Here is a 20,956-nt window from a genome sequence, read left to right on the forward strand (position 1 = left end):
CACTAGTAACTAGTAGCTGATTTATTCATCTTTTATATCTTCCGGAACCTTTGCATTCGTTACAAAGAGACTGGAAATAGTAGAAATGGCTGCAAATCCAAGACACATATAAAATACATTCTTTATTGCCCCCATGGCTAAATCTTTCACTATTCTTTGAGCTTGTGGTGAGAGTGATTCGATCGACTTCGCAGAAGTAGTAAGTTTTGAAGCGCTCATAGTCGCGAGCTCCTTCTTTATACTACTATTTTGGAGATGCATAACAGCATTCTTAAACTTATTTTTAAAAGAAGAATTAAAGACAGTGTTTGCCAATTCAGAAGCTATGGTACCCATAAATGTTCTTAAAAAGTTATTAAACGTTATAGCAGTTATTGCCCCGCCAGCAATTTTTGGTGCCGCCAATTGTACCCCCATTAATCCCGATTGAAACTGTATTCCTCCGATCACCCCGTTAAGTATTAATAGCCCGATTTGTTTAGACTTAGACAGGTCAGCCTCTAAAAGGGACATAATTCCAACGGACACAGGAAAGATTATGCTACTGAAAACTATGAACGGTTTTACTAACCTTGTTTTTTTAATGAGGACTCCAGTAATCACGGTAAATGAAACCATAGGTACTATGATGGGAAGTAGATCTATTCCAGACATCCATGCACTTTTTCCTTTAATCACTTGGAAATAGATAGCGAGATATATATAGGATCCCATAAATGATCCGTACATTCCTCCAACAGTAAAACAGGCAGCAATCACTTGATAAGTGGCCACGACTTCATAAGGAATTATTTGATTTGGTGAAAATTTAAAATTCCAAATAAAGAACATTATTAAAGTTGAACCACCGAAAACAAAGCAGCAAATTACAGCGGCAGAATTCCAAGCATATTTATTTCCAGAACCTAATGTAATTGCTAGTAATGAGAGCACCAAACCCGCGGTCAACAAGAATACTCCTAGATAGTCAATTTTCAATAACTTTTGTTTCAAATTTCCAACAGGTTTCGGAGGATTATATGCAAAAAATAATAACAAGAGTGATACTCCACCTAGAGGTAAATTGATATAAAAACACCACCTCCATGTAACGTGAGTCGTAAAGGCTCCTCCCAATAGTGGCCCTGCAACACTTCCTACAGAGAAAGTTGCACCCATTCCTGCCAATGCTAATGGCCTTTTTTCCATTGGAATGATTTCAGTCACTATAATGAAGCTTAGTGCCTGTATTCCTCCCGCACCCACACCTGCGAATACTCGACCTCCAATCAACACATTCATGCTGTTAGCCAAGGCACACATCAAGGAGCCAGCCTCAAAAAGAACAATTGCGACATAAGCTGCATATTTTCTACCAAATATGATTGAAAGCTTTCCCCATGTAGAAATGAATACGCTCATAGTCAACATGTATCCTGATATGAGCCATCCTATTTTGTCAAATCCGTCAAATTTGTTACTAACTTCTGTGATTATTGTTGATACTATTGTCAGATCTAACGCATAAAGGAAAAGCATAAGATAAATTGAAAGTAAAGCGAAGGCTAGTTTTGATCCTTTTAAGTAATGATCTTCCCTTTTGCTACCATCGCCAGCGTCTCCTTCGTCGTATTTTTGCTTCACTTCGCTACCCTGTTCTGGGTCTTCCATCTTCTCTTCTTTTTGAGATTGTAAGTCACTAATATTATCCTTTAGAGACATCTTGTGTTTAATATCTGAGTGCTCTAGGTGATAGTCTGTTCATATATTTGATGGTAATATGATAGTTCATTGTAGGAATTATATATGGTTGCAACTCCGAAAAAGCAAAACGGCTCTCTTACTAACCCCTTTGAGATTTAGCTCCTTTAGGACCAACCCCTTTAGGGTATTCCTCCTTTAGGAATAACTCCTTTAGACTTTAACCCCATTTGGGAATGAATAACCTTTTAAGAACCAATGGGGTTTGTCAGCAAAATGTAGATTGAACACATAATAATAAAAACTCAAGTTAAGTGGGCTTGTACTTCCTCCATGTGGCTAGGAAATACGTTCAAAATGTTTGGTTGAGCTAATCAGCTATTTGCTTTTTTCATGGTTCAAGATATGGGCTCACTTTTTTTTTTGGTTGCACATTCGCATTGAGTAGCGGCAATCATTCACGTGCTCAATTTGATAACCTCCAGCGTCATGGCAGCACAAGCCGGTCTTAAAAAATCGTAAACTTTAGGTAATTAATAGATATTTAAGCGTTCATGAAAAACTTTGACCCTCTTATCTATCTTAAGTCTTTGGCTGCCATTACTATTTTTTTTTTAATATTTATGAAAAAAGTGGAGGTAGTCCGTTCGATAAGAATCAAGTGAAATTTTATGTACTTTTCTTAATACAACTACAGAAGAAAATGCTATAAAGAAACAGGAACAGAGCAATTTGAAGCTAAGAGGGAACCTTCTTGATACACGACTTAATTTCTTTGTCTGGTATCTGAAAAACTGAAGTAGCCATGAGACGACTGTAATACAGGATTATGAAATTTAGGTTGCAAGTTATTCTTCCCTAGTCCATTCCATTCGATTTTTGTGCGAATGCCTAGAAATGGGAATCACTCTTCGGGCCATGAAGCGTAAATCCTAAATTGGATTGGAATTTTTTGTTCAAATCACTTCTTATAATAGTAATTCAGCTGCAACTTTTTCACCATTCGTGAGCATCGATTTTTTAATTGGCTTAGGCCCAGATAGAACTGTCTATAGAAGATAACGAATTACTGGTATATTTATAGTGGTACCTCTCCTGAGTCTTTAAGGTAAGAACGGTTTCCATTAATATGTGCCCTTTGCCGGTAAGACATCATCTTGATAAATTCAGTACCTGCCGGGAAAATAGTTGTGGCATCCCAAAACAATAATAACACTATAGCCAGAAGCCAGTGCCAGAAACTCACTTTGCAAGTTTTGACATTGCAACCCTTAACCCTCACGTGCATAGTTTCAAGATAAATAAAAGCGACAGGATAAGGATGTGTACAAATGACCATATAAATATGATTCAGTTTTCAAAACGTTTTAATCGAAGATAATATCGTACAATCTAGTAATATCATCCACTCGACCACATCACTCATTATTCCCATCTCGTATCCATTTGCATAATAAGATCTGTGCCAGCTCTGAATTACAGTAGAAAAGTAATATTAATATTATACTCATCATTATATGAAGTGCATCTACTCTAAAACTTTGCAGTGAGGTCTATTAGCAGATTCAGAACTCTCTAAGTTAAAATCATATCAATTTTTTAGCGAATTCCCTACATGGTATCTTGGCGCTTCATCAATAAAAATTTTCCAGCTAAGCATGCGCAAGAGCTGGTATTTTACTACATCGGTAACTTGGTAGTATCAGGTTGCATTCTTAAAACATGCTCAATGATAGTATAAGCAATTTAAAGTACTATGACAATGAAGACTAAGATTTGAACTTTCATGAAAGCATTTTTTTAAAAGAGAATACTAGCTTGGAGTCAAATGTGGATATATTGCTCGAAGGGCCTCTAGCATCTTATAAAGAAGTTTGAAGACCATTTCAGATAGCCTGCATATTCAAAATAAATTTTCAAACTAGAAGACAGACTGCTGCCAAGGCACAAACAGGTCGATAGTAGCCGACCGTGGCACGGAGTCCTCACTGCAGCAGCATTCGATATGGATCTGAGTATAACGAATATAAGGCGAAACAGTGAAGAAACACTAGTGCAGGAATTGCCTGAAAATACAGAGGGGTATGATGTGGATACATTTAATAGGGCAGAAGATATATCCCAAGATTTAAGGTCTAGACGAGATGATGATATTCTCTCTTTCATTAGTGACACCGCCACTACTATGATGGGAGGAGATTTGTTTAATCACCTGGCAGAAAGTTATAGGTTCATTAGACGACTTTCTGTTGTATGCTCATTCTTGCATCCTGATGCTACTGTGTTGAATAATGGAAGGCCCCTACTTCAGACATCAACTTCAGTATTGAGCGTCTTCAAGAAGAACTCTCTGTTTATGGACATACATAAGGTGCAAGCGGATAATCAAAAGACTGAGTTTTGTAAAGCGTACTTTCGTGTTCTCTCCAATAACTTGTCTTGCTACATTCTATATCTCAATTTGTCAGAAGGCTTGAAGACTCTAGTAATAATGAATAATGGAATCAAGCCGTCTAATGATTTCATATGGATGGACACAAAATGCCGTGTAACTGGCGTGACAGGTACAACTTCAACATTTGCCCATGGTTCAATTAAATTGTATGTGATGCGTCCATCTAGTCCTTCATTAGTTGATCGTATACGCCTAGATGAAAGGGAGACTTTGATTAAAAACTTTAAAATCGAGATAGATGGTGCGAATGAACTTTGTGATGCTGTTAGAAGACAGGATAAGCCGAAGGTCAACCAAGTATACAGTGAAGGTCAAACCTCATTCAATTTCCCTTTTGCGTCCTTTCAAGAGGAGAAGAGTGTCAAAGTACTGTCAAAATATGTCAAAAATGGGACGATAAGAATTTTTGAGCAATTCAGCGAAGATATAAGCGAAACCAACTTAGTTCTAATTTGCATTTTGCTAGTGCTTAGGGAACAAGAAATGAACAAGTTCAAAGGTAACAAGGGACCTCTTTCCACGTAGCTTAGCTACCTGAATCACTGTTTCAGTTGCACGGTAGTGAATACATAGCATAGGATATTATAGACTAATAAAACATTTTTAGAGCATAGCTTAAACCGAATTTTGCTTCCAAACTGATCTTTAATTTGAATTATTTTAAATTTCTACAAATTTACTCCAAAATTTTTAAAAGATATATTAAATTAATACTATGCTTCATATACGAAGTAAAGTAAATGCCTGGTAACATATAACGCTTTTCTAAAGTGAATCTGTTCAAATTTTGATCCTTAATATTCAGCAAACCTACCGTTTTTAATTAATCTTTACCAATATGGAGTTATAGCTTGCATAATGTAATGTATATAAACACTCAAGAGGGTAGAGTCGCTTGAGGGAATTTCTTGATTTCGCCTATCAATTTTTCAGCAAATTCTACCAATCACAAAAGCCGTTTCCGTAATCCTTAGCTATCACAATTAAAATGTGTCAAGGAAACGGCTGTTCAGCTAGGGCTTAAACCAATTGTCAGCCGAGATTTATCTTATGTTCCGAAGTCAAATGCTGAACGAAAGCGATTTGGTGAATGGCTCAAACGGAGAGTAGGATAGATGAAAAAATTGTAGTTTCATTAGATTGTTGTACATCGAGCCTTTTAACAAAGTTTTAGCAAGGTTAAATCTCCTTGCCTAGAGAGATAGAGGGAGCGATCAACTAAACATCAACTTCGGAATTTAAGCGTAATAAGAGCAATACTACGAAATGTTATGTTTCTAAAGCCCCGCATGGCAGAATAATTAATGTAATTACACTCAGCATGTATTAACAAAGGTATATAACTATTCCCACATTTGATTCCCGTCAAAATCTTCAATAAAAAAAAATGATAATTATATTAGTAGCAACAAAAAATTATGATAAAGATAAGTCCAATAGATAATAGTATTTGTTGTATTGAAAAAAAAAACAAAAGTTCTTCGTATTATAGTCTTGTAGCAGTAGGAAGGAAGACAATACCAGCGTAGATTAACGGACAGCAACAAGCGCAATTCACAATCGGGACAATACAGAAAGAAAGGTAAATGTTAAAGTTGGACTATTCTTATGCCGCTTTCAGATTTCGACAATTCACTTAAGCATGAGTAGAACATAAGATAATCCTTCTTCAATATTTGCCAATCTCTGTATTTCCCTCACCGTACCTAAACCAACTATGTCTCCGTCCAGGCCCACTTAAAATCTTTGGTTGGACTTTCTAGCCTTCAACTTCTTAGTGATCATAACACCAGTGATAGCACAGAAGGCTAAGAAAATTAAGACGAAAACTAAGATGACACCACCTGGGAACATTTTCCTTGAATATTTCTAGATGTTTGGTAGCTCAAAAGAAAACTTTTTGAAAAGAACAGTATAATAAATATTGCTGTCGAAATTGCTGGGAATTCTGTTTAATTATACTGTCCCCGATCGAAAGCTTCCGATCAAGTGCGGTCCCGACTCTTACTAACGGCAGGGTAGCATTGAGAGAAAAAAAAAAATTTCGAGCGACTTGAGACGGCTTCGGCAGACCGGCATGAGCCAGCTCTTCTCAATTGTTCAAATATGGTTCATTACTACACACCACAACAGCAAACGAGGTGGCACCATACAACCTAGGAGAGGTCCAGAAAGTCCCTAATAAGGACAACAGCTAAATGTTTTGCTCGCTAATGTTTATTTTCCTTATTCGCCTTACTATTCTCTTTGGATAGTTTCCGTTTTTCAACGGCCAAAATAATAGCCACATCCGGTCTGAGGGTTTAAGTTTCTCGGATGTGGCATTCGGAAGTAAGCGGCTAGCACTTGTATGCTCTATAATAGTAAACTTTACATAAATGCGGCGACGATCGGTACCATCGGGAGGTACACATAAGCTATTGTACAGTCTTCTTGCTACTATCTCCACTCCTAAAATCAGACAACAAAAGTTGCGAAACAAAAAGCACAATATGCAGACAGGTGTTGTCTGCACATCCTTATGGGGCATAAAAATATGTTTATGTGAGGCTTGAGAGCTCATCTAGGAAAGATACTTACCGCATTCAGCGGCTCACCGACTCATTGGGAAATCATTGCTAATGAAATATAAACAGGGCTGGAGGTAGTAGGATAAGAGTATGTTTGAGTTTCGATAAAAGAAAGAACTATAGCGAAGGCAAAAAAGACATTGTCTCTGCCTTGGAATTCAAATTAGGTCACAAAAGAAAAGAAAAATAAGTTATGACGCGAAGTAAGTAAGATGTAGTTTCATCTAACAACGTTATTCATTAAGTCTATATGACGCTCTTCATTAATTAGGTAAACGGCTATCAAAAAAGTTATAAAAAATCTGGGAGGCTCAACAACGCACAGTAGCACGGGCATTTAAGAGCTTTTCGGAAACCTATGAATACTATATCCTGCACCAATACTGGATCTTGCCAATGATAATATACGCTCTCATCAATTATTTAGCATGGCTGCAATTTGTGTTTTTAGTAATTCTATAATTTCCCTGTGTCTCATTCTTTTGTTGTAAATTCTATTAGCTGCTTATTACTTCAGAAAAATATGATTGATGTCGTCGTCTGAAAGGAGGTTCAGGTTGCTCAGTTTGTCCCTTTCGTCGTCTAAACGGGGGATCTGAAGAGACTTGAGGAGTCAATGTCTGAATAAGAATTTTTTCCTGCTTTAAGTCTATTTGAAACAATGAAGTTGATTCAATATTTGAAATGTCTTTCAAAGAAGATTGACTTTTCATTTGGACTTCTGCTCGAGGTGATCTGATAAAATTCTCTATCCCATCAAAATTCTCATTTGTATTATCTACAAGGTTTTGTTGATTGCCATGAAGGGGTTGATAATTTTGCTCTCCTTTCGGGTCTATCAGCGACTTTATGTAGCTTCTATTATTGTAGATATTGGATTCATTAACCTTTTTTGACTCCTTTTTAGAGAAGTGAGCATCAGTCATCTCAATTTCCCTTGCTAGCATCTCGTTACCAATGCCACTGATGTCAATTTCATCTATCTTTTTCTTCGGTGGCCCACTATTTTTAGTTTTATTGACTCTCCCCGATTTTTTGTTCCATCTTTCATTGCATTCTTCCTTTTCAAATTCTATACTCTTCTTTAATCTGATATACTGATTTACACTTTTTCGCCAACTAAAGTGGTCTGTCGATATTTGCATCTTCGCCTTCGCAATTCTCAAACGTTTGCTCAAATGTCGATCTAGGGATGGTGTCCCAACCTCCCTTCCTATATATTTTATATCATTCATCTTTGCTCTTTTTTTCTTCATCGAACTTAGTATCTCTCCATCATCACATATCTTTAATAATTCTCTTATATCAAGAGACTTTCCGGGTGGTATTGCTGTTGGATGTGAAGGTGTTACACAAGTCAGCGAAACATCCTTCCTCAATACTTTATCTAAATCTACCTCTGAGAAAAAAGCACAACTTTGAGGTACCTCAGGAATTCCCATCAGTTCTGAAAACATAGCTCTTGTCCACAAATTGCTTATCTGAAGAAGCAAGGCTATGATGTACCGATCTTTCTCTTTTGCAAGGTACCTGATCTCATCGTGAACTGTTAGAGCTAACCTTGCCTCAAGTTGATACTTTTGAAGCAAGTAATCCATCGACGTGATCAATAAGTGCAAATAATCTACTCCTGAACTTTGAATTGTCCAATTGATTCTAGAAGTCAAATAATTGTTTTTGTTTAAATTTTTGGCCACTAGAGCATCTGTAATTGCTGCCCCCAACACTGGAGTTCTTGGTTCCTCCTCATTTGCGATCGCTTCTAAAGCATTGAATATTATTGACTCCGAACCCCCATGATATAGTCTTCTTTCCAAAAATTTAGAGCTGCTCGTTTGTCCTTTTGTCTTAGAGTATAGGTTTTTGGCAATTTTTTCTGATTCTTCATCGCTTAATTTAGAATTGCATTGCTTCAATAATCTTGACGCAAATTTAACGCCCGCGCCATAGATTCGTCCATAATTGAACACTTTTGCATCATCTCTGGATATACCCAAGATTTCTGCTGTCTTGGAATGCAAGTCTGTCTTTTCATTCTTATCACCTTCTAAGGTCATCCATCCTAATGCGGTGCCTCCATGGATTCCAAAAATCGAATCTCCGATAATTGATGCTATCCAAAGCTCCTCTGAGTCAACATCCGCTCCTACGAAGCAGTATCCTTCAGGTGCTTCGATCATAGCTTTTAATTCTGAGCCGATCCTGTTTGCCTTAGCATTCGACGCAGTCAACCAGGTGTTCTCAGTTGCTCTTCTAGTAATTGTTCCCATGGTACATAAAACTGGCAAAATTATTCCCATGTCTTTATGAGTGCTGGCTTCTTTTTTTGTTCTCCAAAATTGATTCTTGTTCGAATTAGAATAGACAACAAACTGATCCATAATCCTTTGCCTATTACCCATCCAATAAGATGCCGCTGAGTTAAGCTTTAATATATCCTGAGCATACGGATATTCCGAAGTCAAGATTCCATTTTCGAAGTATCGCAAATAGCTTTTTGACATGATAGATGTACATCTTTTAGTAGACCCTTCCGGATGAGGAACTTTAAAAAGCTCAAAATTGTGATGACTATCTCTTAGTTCGGGAAGCAATTTTTCAAACTCTTCCTCAGATAACTTCGGTCTAATGTAATTCTTGGATTGTAAATCGTCTATCAATTCGTCTTCAAATGGAACTTTGAAGCACCACCCGGCCGAATCAGTCCACAACAAAGGAAACCCTTCCCATTTTAATTTTAAGAGAAGAGGAGTAACTCTCGAACGGACTGTCAAGTTCATCTCTCGTACTCCATCAGTATCTACAGATGTCCTGAATAGTTCCCTGTACCATTCTGGATAACCTGTCAAATAGGCTTGCTTCGCAAATGGTTCTCCATTTTTCTTGAGCCTCCTTTCCTTTAGAGTCCAGTTTAATTGCCTTAGCCAAGGGTCTTCTTCCCAATTAGGTTTCAAACCCTCCTTATCGGCGATTATATATTGCACCAAAGAGTTTGCTCTTTCCTTTAGTATTTTACCCACTTCTTCTCTATTTTGTTGATAAACCTTCTCAGAATTCCTGGTATAACTTTCCCAGTTGGATGTTGTAGGTAACATCAAACTTCCCATTACTTTTAATGCTGCAAATGAAACTGGATGCGGTGCTTTTTTTATAAATTCAGGATAGAGCTTCTTCGTGACTGCAAATGTAGCTTCAACATCTCCAGCACAGTATGTCATTAGCTGGTTAAATGAGTCTACAATAATTTTCGGGTCTAGTTCACTGAAGTAGTCTCGATCTGATTTGTCCATTTTGATGCCACAATGAAAATCAGCGACACTAGCAAGAGAGTTAGTTGCACCCTTGTCTAGCCAGGGATCGTCAGAAAGCTCCTGAGCAATTTGGCGATCGTATGAAAGAGAGCTTTCAGCATCTGTAAGCTCCTCATTAGAAGTGGCTCCTTGTGTTACGCTTTTTTTATATTTTTGCCACATGGGCCGCTGTTGTGAACATATACCACTTACAGCTACGTGTAGAGCCATTCCATCAAGAAAAAATGCATTTGAAGATCTTATATTATATTCCTCTAGAACTCTTGCTCTATCGTAGCTCACGTTGTAGCCAATAACTAGCTTTGGACTTTTTATCGTATTAAGTGGAATCAAATGCTCGAAATCGGGGCTTGAATTGCTTTTGAGATCAGTTAATAGTGGTGAAACCCAGCCGTACCATGCTTTCAGCGACACGCAAGTAGCCAAAACAGGGTATTTCGAGACACGATATAGAACTTCAACATCAAATACTAATGAGTCCTCTAATGGGTACTCGACATTTTCCGGCTCCTTACCGTTTTCGTATCGTGTCCATCCAGATTGGAAAGACCACTCTTTAGGTTTTTGGGGTATATTGCCGTTCAATAAAAATGCATCGGCCATTGACTTGTAGGGCTCTGAACATGTTGTTCCAATCTTATAGAAATGCTCATCTAAACTCTTTCCATTCAAGTCAGGAAAATTCTTTATTCGTATGGGATCAGTGATTGTGGTTTTCTTCCCTAATAAATGGTTTTCTTCTAGGTGCTTTTTGGCTAGGTCTATAAAGTCTTGACGCTTTGGATTCAAATACTCTTTCGTAGACGATCTGGGAAATATTTTCTTCTGTAATTCTTCGGACAAATATTGTATTCCCAACTGATTCACTCTAGGTTCTTGCGATAAGAATGGAGAATTGCATAAGCGCCTGAAAAACAATAATCGGTTCATGTGAACCTTTAGTTACCTTTTTATTTGTTATGAGAGAGCTATCACCCAACCCTTTTCCTTTTCAGCTCGCCAACCTTATGTTTTTAAAAGTTAAGAACAACAAATCACTTGCTTTGTGTTCTATTTTTTTTTTAGGCTAAGGAAGATATGCTTACTGCGAATCTACTTGATTGCTTCTTGTTATGATGGTGTGATGGCAGGGCTATCTGTGAGTACCGAGACTACATGGAATTGTCTATTCCTTCTCGAAATGGAAGAAAACAAACAAACCTGCATATAAAACAACATATCAAATTTATAAGAACCTAGACATAAACAAACAGTTAAATACTTACAGGATTCTGAGGCGCTAATTAGTAAAGTAACCAAGACCCAACTTTAAGAATACTTTTGTTCGAATCGACTAGAAAGATCATTAAATAAGAATCAATTGAGATACCTGATCAAGAGAGATGAGCGATTTAAATAGTTATAAGAAAGCGGATTTGGTTAATGTATGCAAAAAGCTTGACATTCCTACTCTTGCGAAAGACACAAAGAAGGTTTTAACTGAAAAAGTGGAAAGTTATATTAGCGAATATGGTGAGGATGGCGTATTAGCAGTTCAAGGTATATTACAAGATAAGGAAGATGAAGATGAAGAAACTTTAGCTGAGGAGGAGGAAGAGACTGAGGAGGAAAAAGAAGACAATGACTATGAGGATTCTGCACCAATTAATTTGAAGGAATGGATCATTGATCCTATAATCGAAAAATCTGAGGCAGCTCTCACTAAAGTTTATGAATTCACTGATAAGGTCGGAATCACCACGGTTGATTTTAACGATGAATTGAGAGATCAGTTATCGAAGTCTATTACTTTAAATTATCTTGAGATTTCATTTGAATTCTTATATTTCTTGTATACTTATATCCCATTGGTTGCACTTAGCGAAAATCCCCTCGTTCACCAAGTTCTCAAAGACAATATTGAATTTTTTGATAAAAGTGATATCCCAACTCCCAATTTGTTATCTCTTGTGAACTACAACACGATTTCAACGTTCTTTACCTGGGCCTTAACATCAATATTTGTCCCATTGGTAGTTTCTTATTACGTAAATTTTTCCAAAAGAGTCATAGTGTTGGATGAAGAAGCTGGTATTATTGCAAGAATTTACAGGTACGATCCATTTATTTTTGCTTTGGTCAAAGTACTTATCTTTTACTTTGTTACCAAAAACTATGATAGCTTAACAACATTAAATTCATATCGTGGTATTTTTAATGCTTTGAAGCACCACATCTTGCTGCAATTGGGAGTTTATGGCAAATTCACCGAGACTTTAGGTAATTTCCCCTTAATTATCGGAGTTTCTAATATTCTAGTTGCCATCTACTCTCAATTCGAAGATTATTAAAAAAAAATTACAAGACTTTTTTTACCATGCTTTCAGTATCAATGAAGGGAGTTTCAGTTCTGAAGTGTATTCCATCGTTTATTCTTGTGCTATCAACTTATCAACTTGCAGTTGTCAAAGATGCTCGAAGTTTTTAATAATTTTTTTTTTTAAATACTGTTTATTACTACTAACGCTGTTCAAATATTTGTCTATTTTCTGTTGCACTTAATGTAACATATTTTACTTTCAATATTACTTTATTCACCTTTATTTCGCAATAGAACTATGTAATTTAAAAAATGAAATTATGAAACTCACCCATCATATAAATTTCAACCAGATTACCGACTATCTTGAACTTTGCACTGGCCACCTTGTGTTTATACCCAAGAGTTCTAAATCATTTAACAATTCGTTAGGCTTAGCCGCCTGTGGACCGCTAAATTGTTTCATGATCTTAGCAAGCAACACGGCCTCGGATTGCTTGGACCTTTCACCTTCTTCGGACACCCTCCTTCCAGTGCCATTTGCAATATTGATCGCAGCACCTCTTCTCCCTCTCCTTTTGCTAGGTGTCGAGCTTCCACCATCTGAGGTATTTGTATCAGATCCCGAAGTAAGCGGGTCATACAATGAGCTTTGAAAAATTTGATGTTTAATTCCCGCTGATGCTGTTTTAGAGTTGAAAGAATCTTTGGAAGAATGACCCTTAAGGTTAGTTGGCGCATCGCCAGTTATAATTTCAAATTCTGCTGGCGATATTAGGCTCATAAAATCATGAACCAATGTATTGGGATGATGCAAGTGATGATGTGAGTTGAACGCGTCTGAGTCGGCACTTCCTTGAGGATTTTCAAGAGTACGTTTGATGGCATCTTTTATCTTCGACTTAAAGTCACTTTCAGAAGAACCTTGCACTAACCTTTGCGACTCTTTATTACGAATATCAAATATTTCACTCTCACTGTTTTTTACTATATCGTTGAACAAATTTTTTTGCAACTCAAAAAAGCTCTTAAGCTTTTGTAGCTTGTTTACCATCAACGAATTTAAGTTCTTATAGATTTTATTCGAATTTTGATAAAAAACTTGCGAGTTTTGGAGGGACTCATAGTTGTGAGAAAGTTTCATACGTAATAATTCCTCATCCCTGACAAACTCAAGATCATTATTTCGTTGAATCAACTCATCATCTTTGATATCTGAATTCGTAAACGATAATTTAGAGTCCTTAAGATTCTTCAACTTTTGGAGCAATTCGGCCTTTCTAGAGATATATGTCTCATATCGCTTTTCGTAAGACAAGTTCTCCAAAGATTCATAGTAACCCAATAGCCTCATTCTTCTCTTTTCTTTGTTACTTCCATTAGCCGAGACTACATCTTTTGAGCTTGGTGGAACCAACAGATCCAAGTCAATCGACTGGGTACGATGATTCAAGTCACCATCAAACTCATCATCTACAATGTACTCCTTTTTCAGCTTAGAGTTCTTCACTCCCTTGATATTACTCAACGTTTGTTGAACATCCATGTATGAAGGCGGAATCTTTCTGAGCTCAAACTTAGGAGTCAGAATATGCTTTTCATTTTTCTGATAGTTGTCGAAGGCATCATCTCTATCCACATTACTCGCAAAAATATCATACTCAAAGTTTTCTTTTTCTTGTTCCGACGATAAAGCTGAAGATGAAAGGTCATCATCTTCACCACTGTAAGGACCAGAAGTTTCAAAGTTTCTTTTTTTAGCTATTTGTGACCTTTTGTCTTCAAAGTCCCGAATCGAAAATCTCTCTTCCCTCGCCTGGGATCGTATATCAAGTAATGATCCTGCAGCACTCGCAAGAACCATGTCAGTTCTCGGCAAAACTTCCAGCGCTTCCAAGAAGGACGCGAAGACATCCCCAGGCGTTAACGTTGATTCATCAGATATCAAAGGATATGGCATGTAGTTCGGAGGAGGAAAGGGTAATGGGGGTAGTTGAACGTAAGCCTGTTCAGATAGAGGCGAAGAATCCGTCCTCTTAGGGGAACCCCTCAAATTCTTTTTCTTACCTCTGTTCGGTAAAGCTTGTTCTTTAGAATATGGCAAGGCCAGCGGATCTATTATTGGAGGGGGTGGGTATATAAAAGGAATCATTATTCCCCCTTTAGACGAAGCTACCAGATCTGGTAAATAAGGTGGAATGGGGGGAGGAAATTTTCTCAACATACCTTCCACTTGTTCGGTGACTTTCATATCATCAAGCTCAGTTGTTAAGTCGGTAAAAAAATCTTCAGAATGAAGTGGAGGGCGGATAATTGGAATCATACTTGGAGGAACCGAATGTAAAATCGGAGCAGATTCAGATTGCTTTAACGATCTTGGAACATCTGGAATCTTTTGTTTCTTGTAAGAGTGCTTCAAGTAGCTACTTATAGCATCAGGGTCAGGGACATCCTCTGATGCTAGCGGCCTTTTAAGGAACTTGGAACTATCCATTTGTAGCAGCAATAAGAATAGAAAAAAAAAATGTACAGCTCAAATGTCAAGTTGGAGTGTAAAATAATAAAGGGCCAAAAGACTTGAACTATATCCAGTAGGTTTCTCTGTTTCACTGCCGGTCTTCGCTTTTCACTTTTAGTTCACTATTAACCTAACGGTCTATCACCTTATTGCGATATTAATGGTCAATGGTGTTTTTAGTCTCTGCAAGAGATGACAGGACCTGATCAAATTCCTAATCTCAGAGATTTTTTTTAGCAACAAACGTGAACTTTCAGTTAACACTCTGGCTATTTCTTAAAGTCAGCGCCAAGCTTATCTAGTCTCTTCCAATGTTGGTCCAGTCGAGAAAGCCAAATCAAAATTTGGTCGCAGCCTTCTGAGACCCTGATTATATAATCAGGAGAGATCCATCGTAATCTATCATCCGAAGTTAAGAGGTACAGATACTCCACATTGAAGGGCTTTATAGGAATAAAGACACTATCTTTAATACGACTACATGGGGTATTAATATCGGAGTAGGAGACAAAGGTGAATTTGAATCTTCAAAAATATTTTTTGTAGTTAAAATGAACTCGTCGTTAACCACAGCTGATTCATTATAATATTCAAGATAAATTGCGAATCGAAAGCGCCAGCTATTATATAAAAATTCGTACTCTTTAGAACCAGGAAATTCTTACATAAGACTACAAATGCTACAGGCTGAGCTTGAAGATATATGTTATTTAAAATGAGATAAAGGAGATATGATTTATTCAGCAAAACTCGTTCCTATCTAAATTGAATCTTCCGCTGATACTGTCATTAAAACTGCCAGAAGGGGAATACGCAAGACGATTATATTCATACGTGGGGCTAGCTGAAGCTCCTACGCTGGGTTATGGCTAGGGTTTATGACTAAGGAATACGAGCTAGTGGTTCATGTAACGATAAAACTTTCTTAGATTATTGCGGGATAAGAGTTAATAGATTTCAAAAGTCGTGCATAAACAAAGTTTACTTCTCCGAGTAGACTAAAAACACTTTCTGTATGTTGCCGTTAAGAGGGCCTTTACTCTATATAGAAACAACGTCTTTTTTTTTTTGCTTAGACTTCCTAGTGGCAGGCTAACTTGATTTTGAGCATAAATATAACCATTTGTACTGACGGTGAAATCTTTTCTCAATTGCTATTCAAAAGAAAGGAAGAAGAAACATAGTAAATTGACCTGCTCATTTGTATAGTGAAACACGTTACAAATTCATTTGGATACAATTAAGCGAAATCTATATTCGATTCGACTCAACTAGAAGTCAGGAGAAGATTTAGGAGCGTAGCCTATAGGGCAATAGAACATCATATTTGTTTGACCATCGCGTCTCATATTCATTCAAGGTATGCCTCCGAAAACAGCAAAGAAACCAAAGTTCGAACCTGGCGATTTAGTTTTAGCTAAAATGGCTGGTTGGTCAGCTTGGCCTTCGTTCGTAATGCCACGAGAAATGATACCGCCTTCGGTGTTAAAAGCAAAAAAGAAAACCACCGACTACTGCGTCATATTCATACCAGACGGGGATTATTACTGGATGACAGAGAAGAACCTCGAAGGATTGTCAACAGAGAAACTTCTAAAGAAGCTTGAAAAGATTCCAAAAAAAGCGAAGCCTAAAAAGGGCCGCACACTAAATGTCAATGATGCCTTACTTGCAGCTGAGAATTTAACATTTGATGCTTTCATGAGTACTTTAGAAGCTGCAGGTGAAGAGCCAAACATCTCCAATGATTCTAATGCTGAAAATGTCGAGGATGAAGACGATGTCGATGACGATGAAGAAGAAGCTATTATCGACGACGATGATGGAGATATCATCGAAGAGAAAGGCTCGAAAAAAGATGACGAAGTGGATGGAGATGAAGGAAGTAGCTCCGAAGAGTCCTCGGTAACAAAAAATATCAAAGGAAGCAGTACGACGGCTAAGCAGGCACCGCTAAATACTGAAAAAATGAATGAAGATGAGTTGAACCCAAAGGATGAGAACGAAGATGGCATAATTTCAAGACGCAAAAGATCTCTAGCTATAAATGGTCCACGAAAGGCTGTCAAGGTAGACCCTTCAAATGGCAAAAAAGTGACACCTGCCCCCAAAGCTTCTTCTCCAAGAGTTCAAACTAAAGAAGAGAGACAGCACCAGCTATGGTTATGTCGTATAAAGCTACAAAGAACACTCATACAAAGAAATCAACCTGTAACACCTTCGGACCCAAAGAAATTCCCTCCTCCTACTGCGGACGAGTTACTGGTAGCGAGACTAATACTTCACAGATTAGTGGACTTTCCAGTGGACATAGAGCTTTTAAAAAAGACCAAAATTCATAAGGTTTTAAGGTGCATTTTAAGAGATGAGAATTTAGCATACCGAGATAGCTTTCAGCTCCATGAAAAATGTGAAGAATTGTTAAATAAGTGGGAGCATTTGATTGAAGCTATCAGATTAGACCGCAAGGCGCATACTAATGGCAGCCTGAAACCTGGAGTCTCTCATGAGAACTCTCGTACAAGCAGCCAAGCACCAGATGACTCAGAAGTATCTGCAGTCGAAAGTAATTCGAATTCTGTTACTAAAGGAGAATCTTAGATTTATTATCCGTGCGGCTAATGTTGGAAAACGGAAATTGAGACCAGCCGCAGCTGAAGCAATAGCTCCCTTTATATCAAATGGCAAGCGAAAGACCAAACAGCTATAATACTATGTACCAATCTCTCATGTTTTCAGTTTGGAACTAGCTTGTCATTTTCTTAGATGCCATTCGAACATAATAGCCTTCACTTCACATATGTATTATATTAAGTCACATGAATAGAACTTTGTAAGCATTTATGCGCGACATTGTAAGATTGGAGAGAAAACTGTTCTATTCGTTAGCCTAAAGACCATTCTGTGCTGACAATTACTGTGTTTCGTTACCCGCCCGCGGGGCAAATTGCAAAAATTGAGGCGTCCCTCAAGTATTTTCCACCCAAAAAATACGACATTCTTTGTTAGATGCAGTAATAAAAGGTTGTACTCAAATATACTCAGATTTTTTTTTTTCGAATCACAAAATTTTTTTCTTCACCCATTCCACCACCCTCAGCGTACTCTGAACTGTTGTGTCGGATATTGACATATTAATTTTACAGATCTTTTGAAGAACAAAAGTTATTTAATAGTTTTTATACTTCGAATAACAAGTTAAGATAGCAAAAATGGCTGAAGAAGAAGTAAGTAGACACTAAAATGATGGATTGAAGTACCTGAATAATTTACCATGGGTAGATATGGTAAGAATAAAGATGGATTTAGTAAAGCATGCTTTGCATTCTGGTTTGCTAAGAGCGCTAGGCTTACGATTGATGAGCCCCATTTTTATTTGATAGGATCAACTTTACTTGCAAGCCTTCGACATGTCATCGTACGATCGTACTCTAGCCCTGAAAATTTTCAGCATGGCAAAATTTTTCATTTCTTCTTATTCCAGCATTCTTAACAAATTGAATACCATACTAACTCTAACTTTAGCACACTTTCGAGACCGCTGATGCTGGTGCCGCTTTGACTTTCCCAATGCAATGTTCTGCTTTGAGAAAGAACGGACATGTTGTCATTAAGAGCAGACCATGTAAAATTGTTGAAATGTCTACTTCCAAAACTGGTAAGCACGGTCATGCTAAGGTTCACTTAGTCGCTTTGGATATCTTTACTGGTAAGAAATTGGAAGATTTGTCTCCATCTACCCACAACATGGATGTTCCTAATGTCACTAGACAAGAGTATCAATTATTGGACATTGATGATGGTTACTTGTCTTTGATGACTCAGGATGGTGACACCAAGGACGATGTCAAAATTCCAGAAGGCGAATTAGGTGACAAGATTCAATCCGAATTCGATGAAGGTAAAGATTTATTGGTTACTATCATTTCTGCTATGGGTGAGGAAGCTGCTATTTCATTCAAGGAAGCCCCAAAGTTGTAAGTTAATTAGCAAGCACCACAATTACATCTTGTAAGATGCTATATTAGATATGTTGCTCGTTATTTAATCCTTTTTTGATAACTATATAGGCTTTATAATTGACATATCAGGATATATATATTTTTTAAAAGAGGAGCCATTAATTATCTCAGTAGCGTTTTTATAGGTCCACTTGAATGTCTCCCAATTCAATTTTGAATAGAGTTTTGAAAGATGATTTAGCTCACTAATTTTATTCTTTGTCGGTACCGAACTGTCATTCAAAAAACCATCGCAGCCGAACTAGTGTCCCCTCTCCTCATCTCAGGAAAATCTAAGAGGTCATTAGAAGGGAATCATTATTAAGCTAACTGCGCTACAAGAATAAGTTATCTGAACATAGATAACAGATCTCTCCTACAATAACTACATTTTTGTTCATCGCAAATTTCAGCCTTGTCTGGGCTCACTTTTCAGGGTTTTAATTAATGGTACAAAATTCTTTTTTTAAATTACTTGAATCATAGTGTTAAGATAGACGAAGAAATTTGTCTCAGATTAATTTGCAAATAGACTACGACTCTATTCTAGACGTGCTCTGTTTTATTTGGAAAATCTTAATAAAAGGGACATAGTCTTTGACGTAAGACTTGAAATATGGGAGTCATATTTGAAGTAGTCCTGAAGCGGGCTTCTAATGATTATGATAATAATTTTATTGGAAATACCCCTTCTACCGTCTTATTCTTTTTGGCCCTTGCTGTTGGTGTGGTTATAGCTTCACTATTTGTCTTCTTTACCTTGAGATATTTTGTTAGACAAAGATATGGCCTTCACGTTTTTCCCATTGGCCAAAGAGGTGTTTTGCTTTCTAATATTTCGGTGAGTAACTTGAATCCAGGAGATACTACTAATGAAGATCTTAGACGTCAACTTGAGTATATTAGGGAGAATAATTTCGTTAGGCAAGATGTGGTGAACAGAATATTTATTAGTAGAAGAAGACGGGGCCGGAGAAGAGGTGGTAGATACTCGAGGATGAAGAAACTTACTCAACAGCAAGTCAATATATTATTTCCGGTGAAAACCTATTATGATTGGAAAAATGGAGGACAGGAGAGAGACCATAGCTTGAGGGATGGCGTCTTACATGAAGAGGGTGGTATCTTTTCGGGAAAGAATAACGAAACCAATGACGTAGTTGAAATTAATGACAATCAGGCCGTTCAACTAGACATGGTTAGCTCTGATACTACAGATTACTCGGCAGGTAATTCGATAACTGTTAGAGATTCTTCAGTTCTTGACGAAACAAAATCAGTAGAAATGAAAGATCTTGGAACGGATAAAGTCAGTGAGCTGCATGAAGAATTACATTTCAGTTCAGGAACCTGTGCTATTTGCCTTGAGGTGATTGAAGATGATGATTTAGTAAGAGGGTTGATTTGTGGTCATGTATTTCATTCGGAATGTCTAGACCCTTGGTTAACTAAAAGAAGAGCATGTTGTCCTATGTGTAAAAGAGACTATTTTTACAAAGATGAAACGAACAACAGTCGTAATAATACCAATAATAATACTGAGATTGGAACCAGAGATGTTGAGCATGATAATGATAACGCTCATGTTGATGCCAATACCGATAGAGGTGTGGTAGAAAGTCCGGGTTCTAATAATAATGAGACGGATGGCAATGCTAATGGTAATGAACATAATGACAATAGTTATACAGAACATGATAATGCTGGTGATGAAGATAGCGTCGATTTAGAAGCCCTTAGAAATGACCCTATAATTGCAAGTATGGTTCAAGACTTGATTCCCGTGCGTGAAAGAGCGAGAATGATCTTAAATGACCCTAACATGGCAGAGTATCAGATTGAAGACAAGGCAAATCGTATAGCTCAAAAAAAGTATAGTAATTGTGTTAAGGCATTGTGGTGGAGGACAATGGGGATCTCACAGGAAGACTTTTTCAGCTGGGCTGTATTAGTAATTTACAAACAAGTGAGACCACTTTCTGGGCAGCAGGAGACCGAAGGTACAGGAAATGGAAACTCTTCTAACGTGGATCATGCACCTGATTCTGAAATCTCTGAAGTCGACATACTGGAGCAGAACAACCGCGATAGAAGAAACTTAGTGGAACAAATGGTTTAGGTG

General features: G+C 37.4%; 10 protein-coding genes across 10 annotated transcripts; 5 read left to right on the top strand and 5 right to left on the bottom strand.

The window, feature by feature from the left end:
* Positions 1-21: 21 nt before the first annotated feature.
* On the bottom strand, positions 22-1,701 carry PRCAT00002803001 (MDR family MFS transporter; the record flags this gene model as incomplete). The annotated part of the gene is made up of 1 exon (XM_062952689.1): positions 22-1,701. One exon carries the CDS (start codon positions 1,699-1,701, stop codon positions 22-24), a length of 1,680 nt encoding a protein of 559 aa, XP_062809566.1.
* A 1,984-nt stretch (positions 1,702-3,685) lies between these two features.
* Positions 3,686-4,660, top strand: PRCAT00002804001 (uncharacterized protein; the record flags this gene model as incomplete). Its single annotated transcript, XM_062952690.1, has 1 exon — positions 3,686-4,660. One exon carries the CDS (start codon positions 3,686-3,688, stop codon positions 4,658-4,660), a length of 975 nt encoding a protein of 324 aa, XP_062809567.1.
* A 1,212-nt stretch (positions 4,661-5,872) lies between these two features.
* On the bottom strand, positions 5,873-5,989 carry PRCAT00002805001 (proteolipid ATPase; the record flags this gene model as incomplete). The annotated part of the gene is made up of 1 exon (XM_062952691.1): positions 5,873-5,989. One exon carries the CDS (start codon positions 5,987-5,989, stop codon positions 5,873-5,875), a length of 117 nt encoding a protein of 38 aa, XP_062809568.1.
* A 340-nt stretch (positions 5,990-6,329) lies between these two features.
* PRCAT00002806001 (uncharacterized protein) lies at positions 6,330-6,698 on the bottom strand (the record flags this gene model as incomplete). The annotated part of the gene is made up of 1 exon (XM_062952692.1): positions 6,330-6,698. The coding sequence occupies one exon, from the start codon at positions 6,696-6,698 to the stop codon at positions 6,330-6,332; it is 369 nt and encodes a 122-aa protein (XP_062809569.1).
* Positions 6,699-7,202: 504 nt separating this feature from the next.
* Positions 7,203-10,946, bottom strand: PRCAT00002807001 (DNA-directed DNA polymerase gamma; the record flags this gene model as incomplete). The annotated part of the gene is made up of 1 exon (XM_062952693.1): positions 7,203-10,946. One exon carries the CDS (start codon positions 10,944-10,946, stop codon positions 7,203-7,205), a length of 3,744 nt encoding a protein of 1,247 aa, XP_062809570.1.
* A 452-nt stretch (positions 10,947-11,398) lies between these two features.
* On the top strand, positions 11,399-12,346 carry PRCAT00002808001 (uncharacterized protein; the record flags this gene model as incomplete). Its single annotated transcript, XM_062952694.1, has 1 exon — positions 11,399-12,346. The coding sequence occupies one exon, from the start codon at positions 11,399-11,401 to the stop codon at positions 12,344-12,346; it is 948 nt and encodes a 315-aa protein (XP_062809571.1).
* Positions 12,347-12,676: 330 nt separating this feature from the next.
* On the bottom strand, positions 12,677-14,809 carry FGR47 (Fgr47p; the record flags this gene model as incomplete). The annotated part of the gene is made up of 1 exon (XM_062952695.1): positions 12,677-14,809. The coding sequence occupies one exon, from the start codon at positions 14,807-14,809 to the stop codon at positions 12,677-12,679; it is 2,133 nt and encodes a 710-aa protein (XP_062809572.1).
* Positions 14,810-16,195: 1,386 nt separating this feature from the next.
* On the top strand, positions 16,196-17,434 carry PRCAT00002810001 (uncharacterized protein; the record flags this gene model as incomplete). The annotated part of the gene is made up of 1 exon (XM_062952696.1): positions 16,196-17,434. One exon carries the CDS (start codon positions 16,196-16,198, stop codon positions 17,432-17,434), a length of 1,239 nt encoding a protein of 412 aa, XP_062809573.1.
* Positions 17,435-18,403: 969 nt separating this feature from the next.
* Positions 18,404-18,814, top strand: ANB1 (translation elongation factor eIF-5A; the record flags this gene model as incomplete). Its single annotated transcript, XM_062952697.1, has 1 exon — positions 18,404-18,814. The coding sequence occupies one exon, from the start codon at positions 18,404-18,406 to the stop codon at positions 18,812-18,814; it is 411 nt and encodes a 136-aa protein (XP_062809574.1).
* Positions 18,815-19,450: 636 nt separating this feature from the next.
* Positions 19,451-20,953, top strand: PRCAT00002812001 (uncharacterized protein; the record flags this gene model as incomplete). The annotated part of the gene is made up of 1 exon (XM_062952698.1): positions 19,451-20,953. One exon carries the CDS (start codon positions 19,451-19,453, stop codon positions 20,951-20,953), a length of 1,503 nt encoding a protein of 500 aa, XP_062809575.1.
* Between the last annotated feature and the right edge of the window lie 3 nt (positions 20,954-20,956).

Source organism: Priceomyces carsonii, assembly GCF_900007245.1.
Source record: "Priceomyces carsonii strain CBS4050 genome assembly, scaffold: Debaryomyces_carsonii_scaffold_3, whole genome shotgun sequence".
In the NCBI taxonomy this organism is placed as follows: Eukaryota; Fungi; Ascomycota; class Pichiomycetes; order Serinales; family Debaryomycetaceae; genus Priceomyces; species Priceomyces carsonii.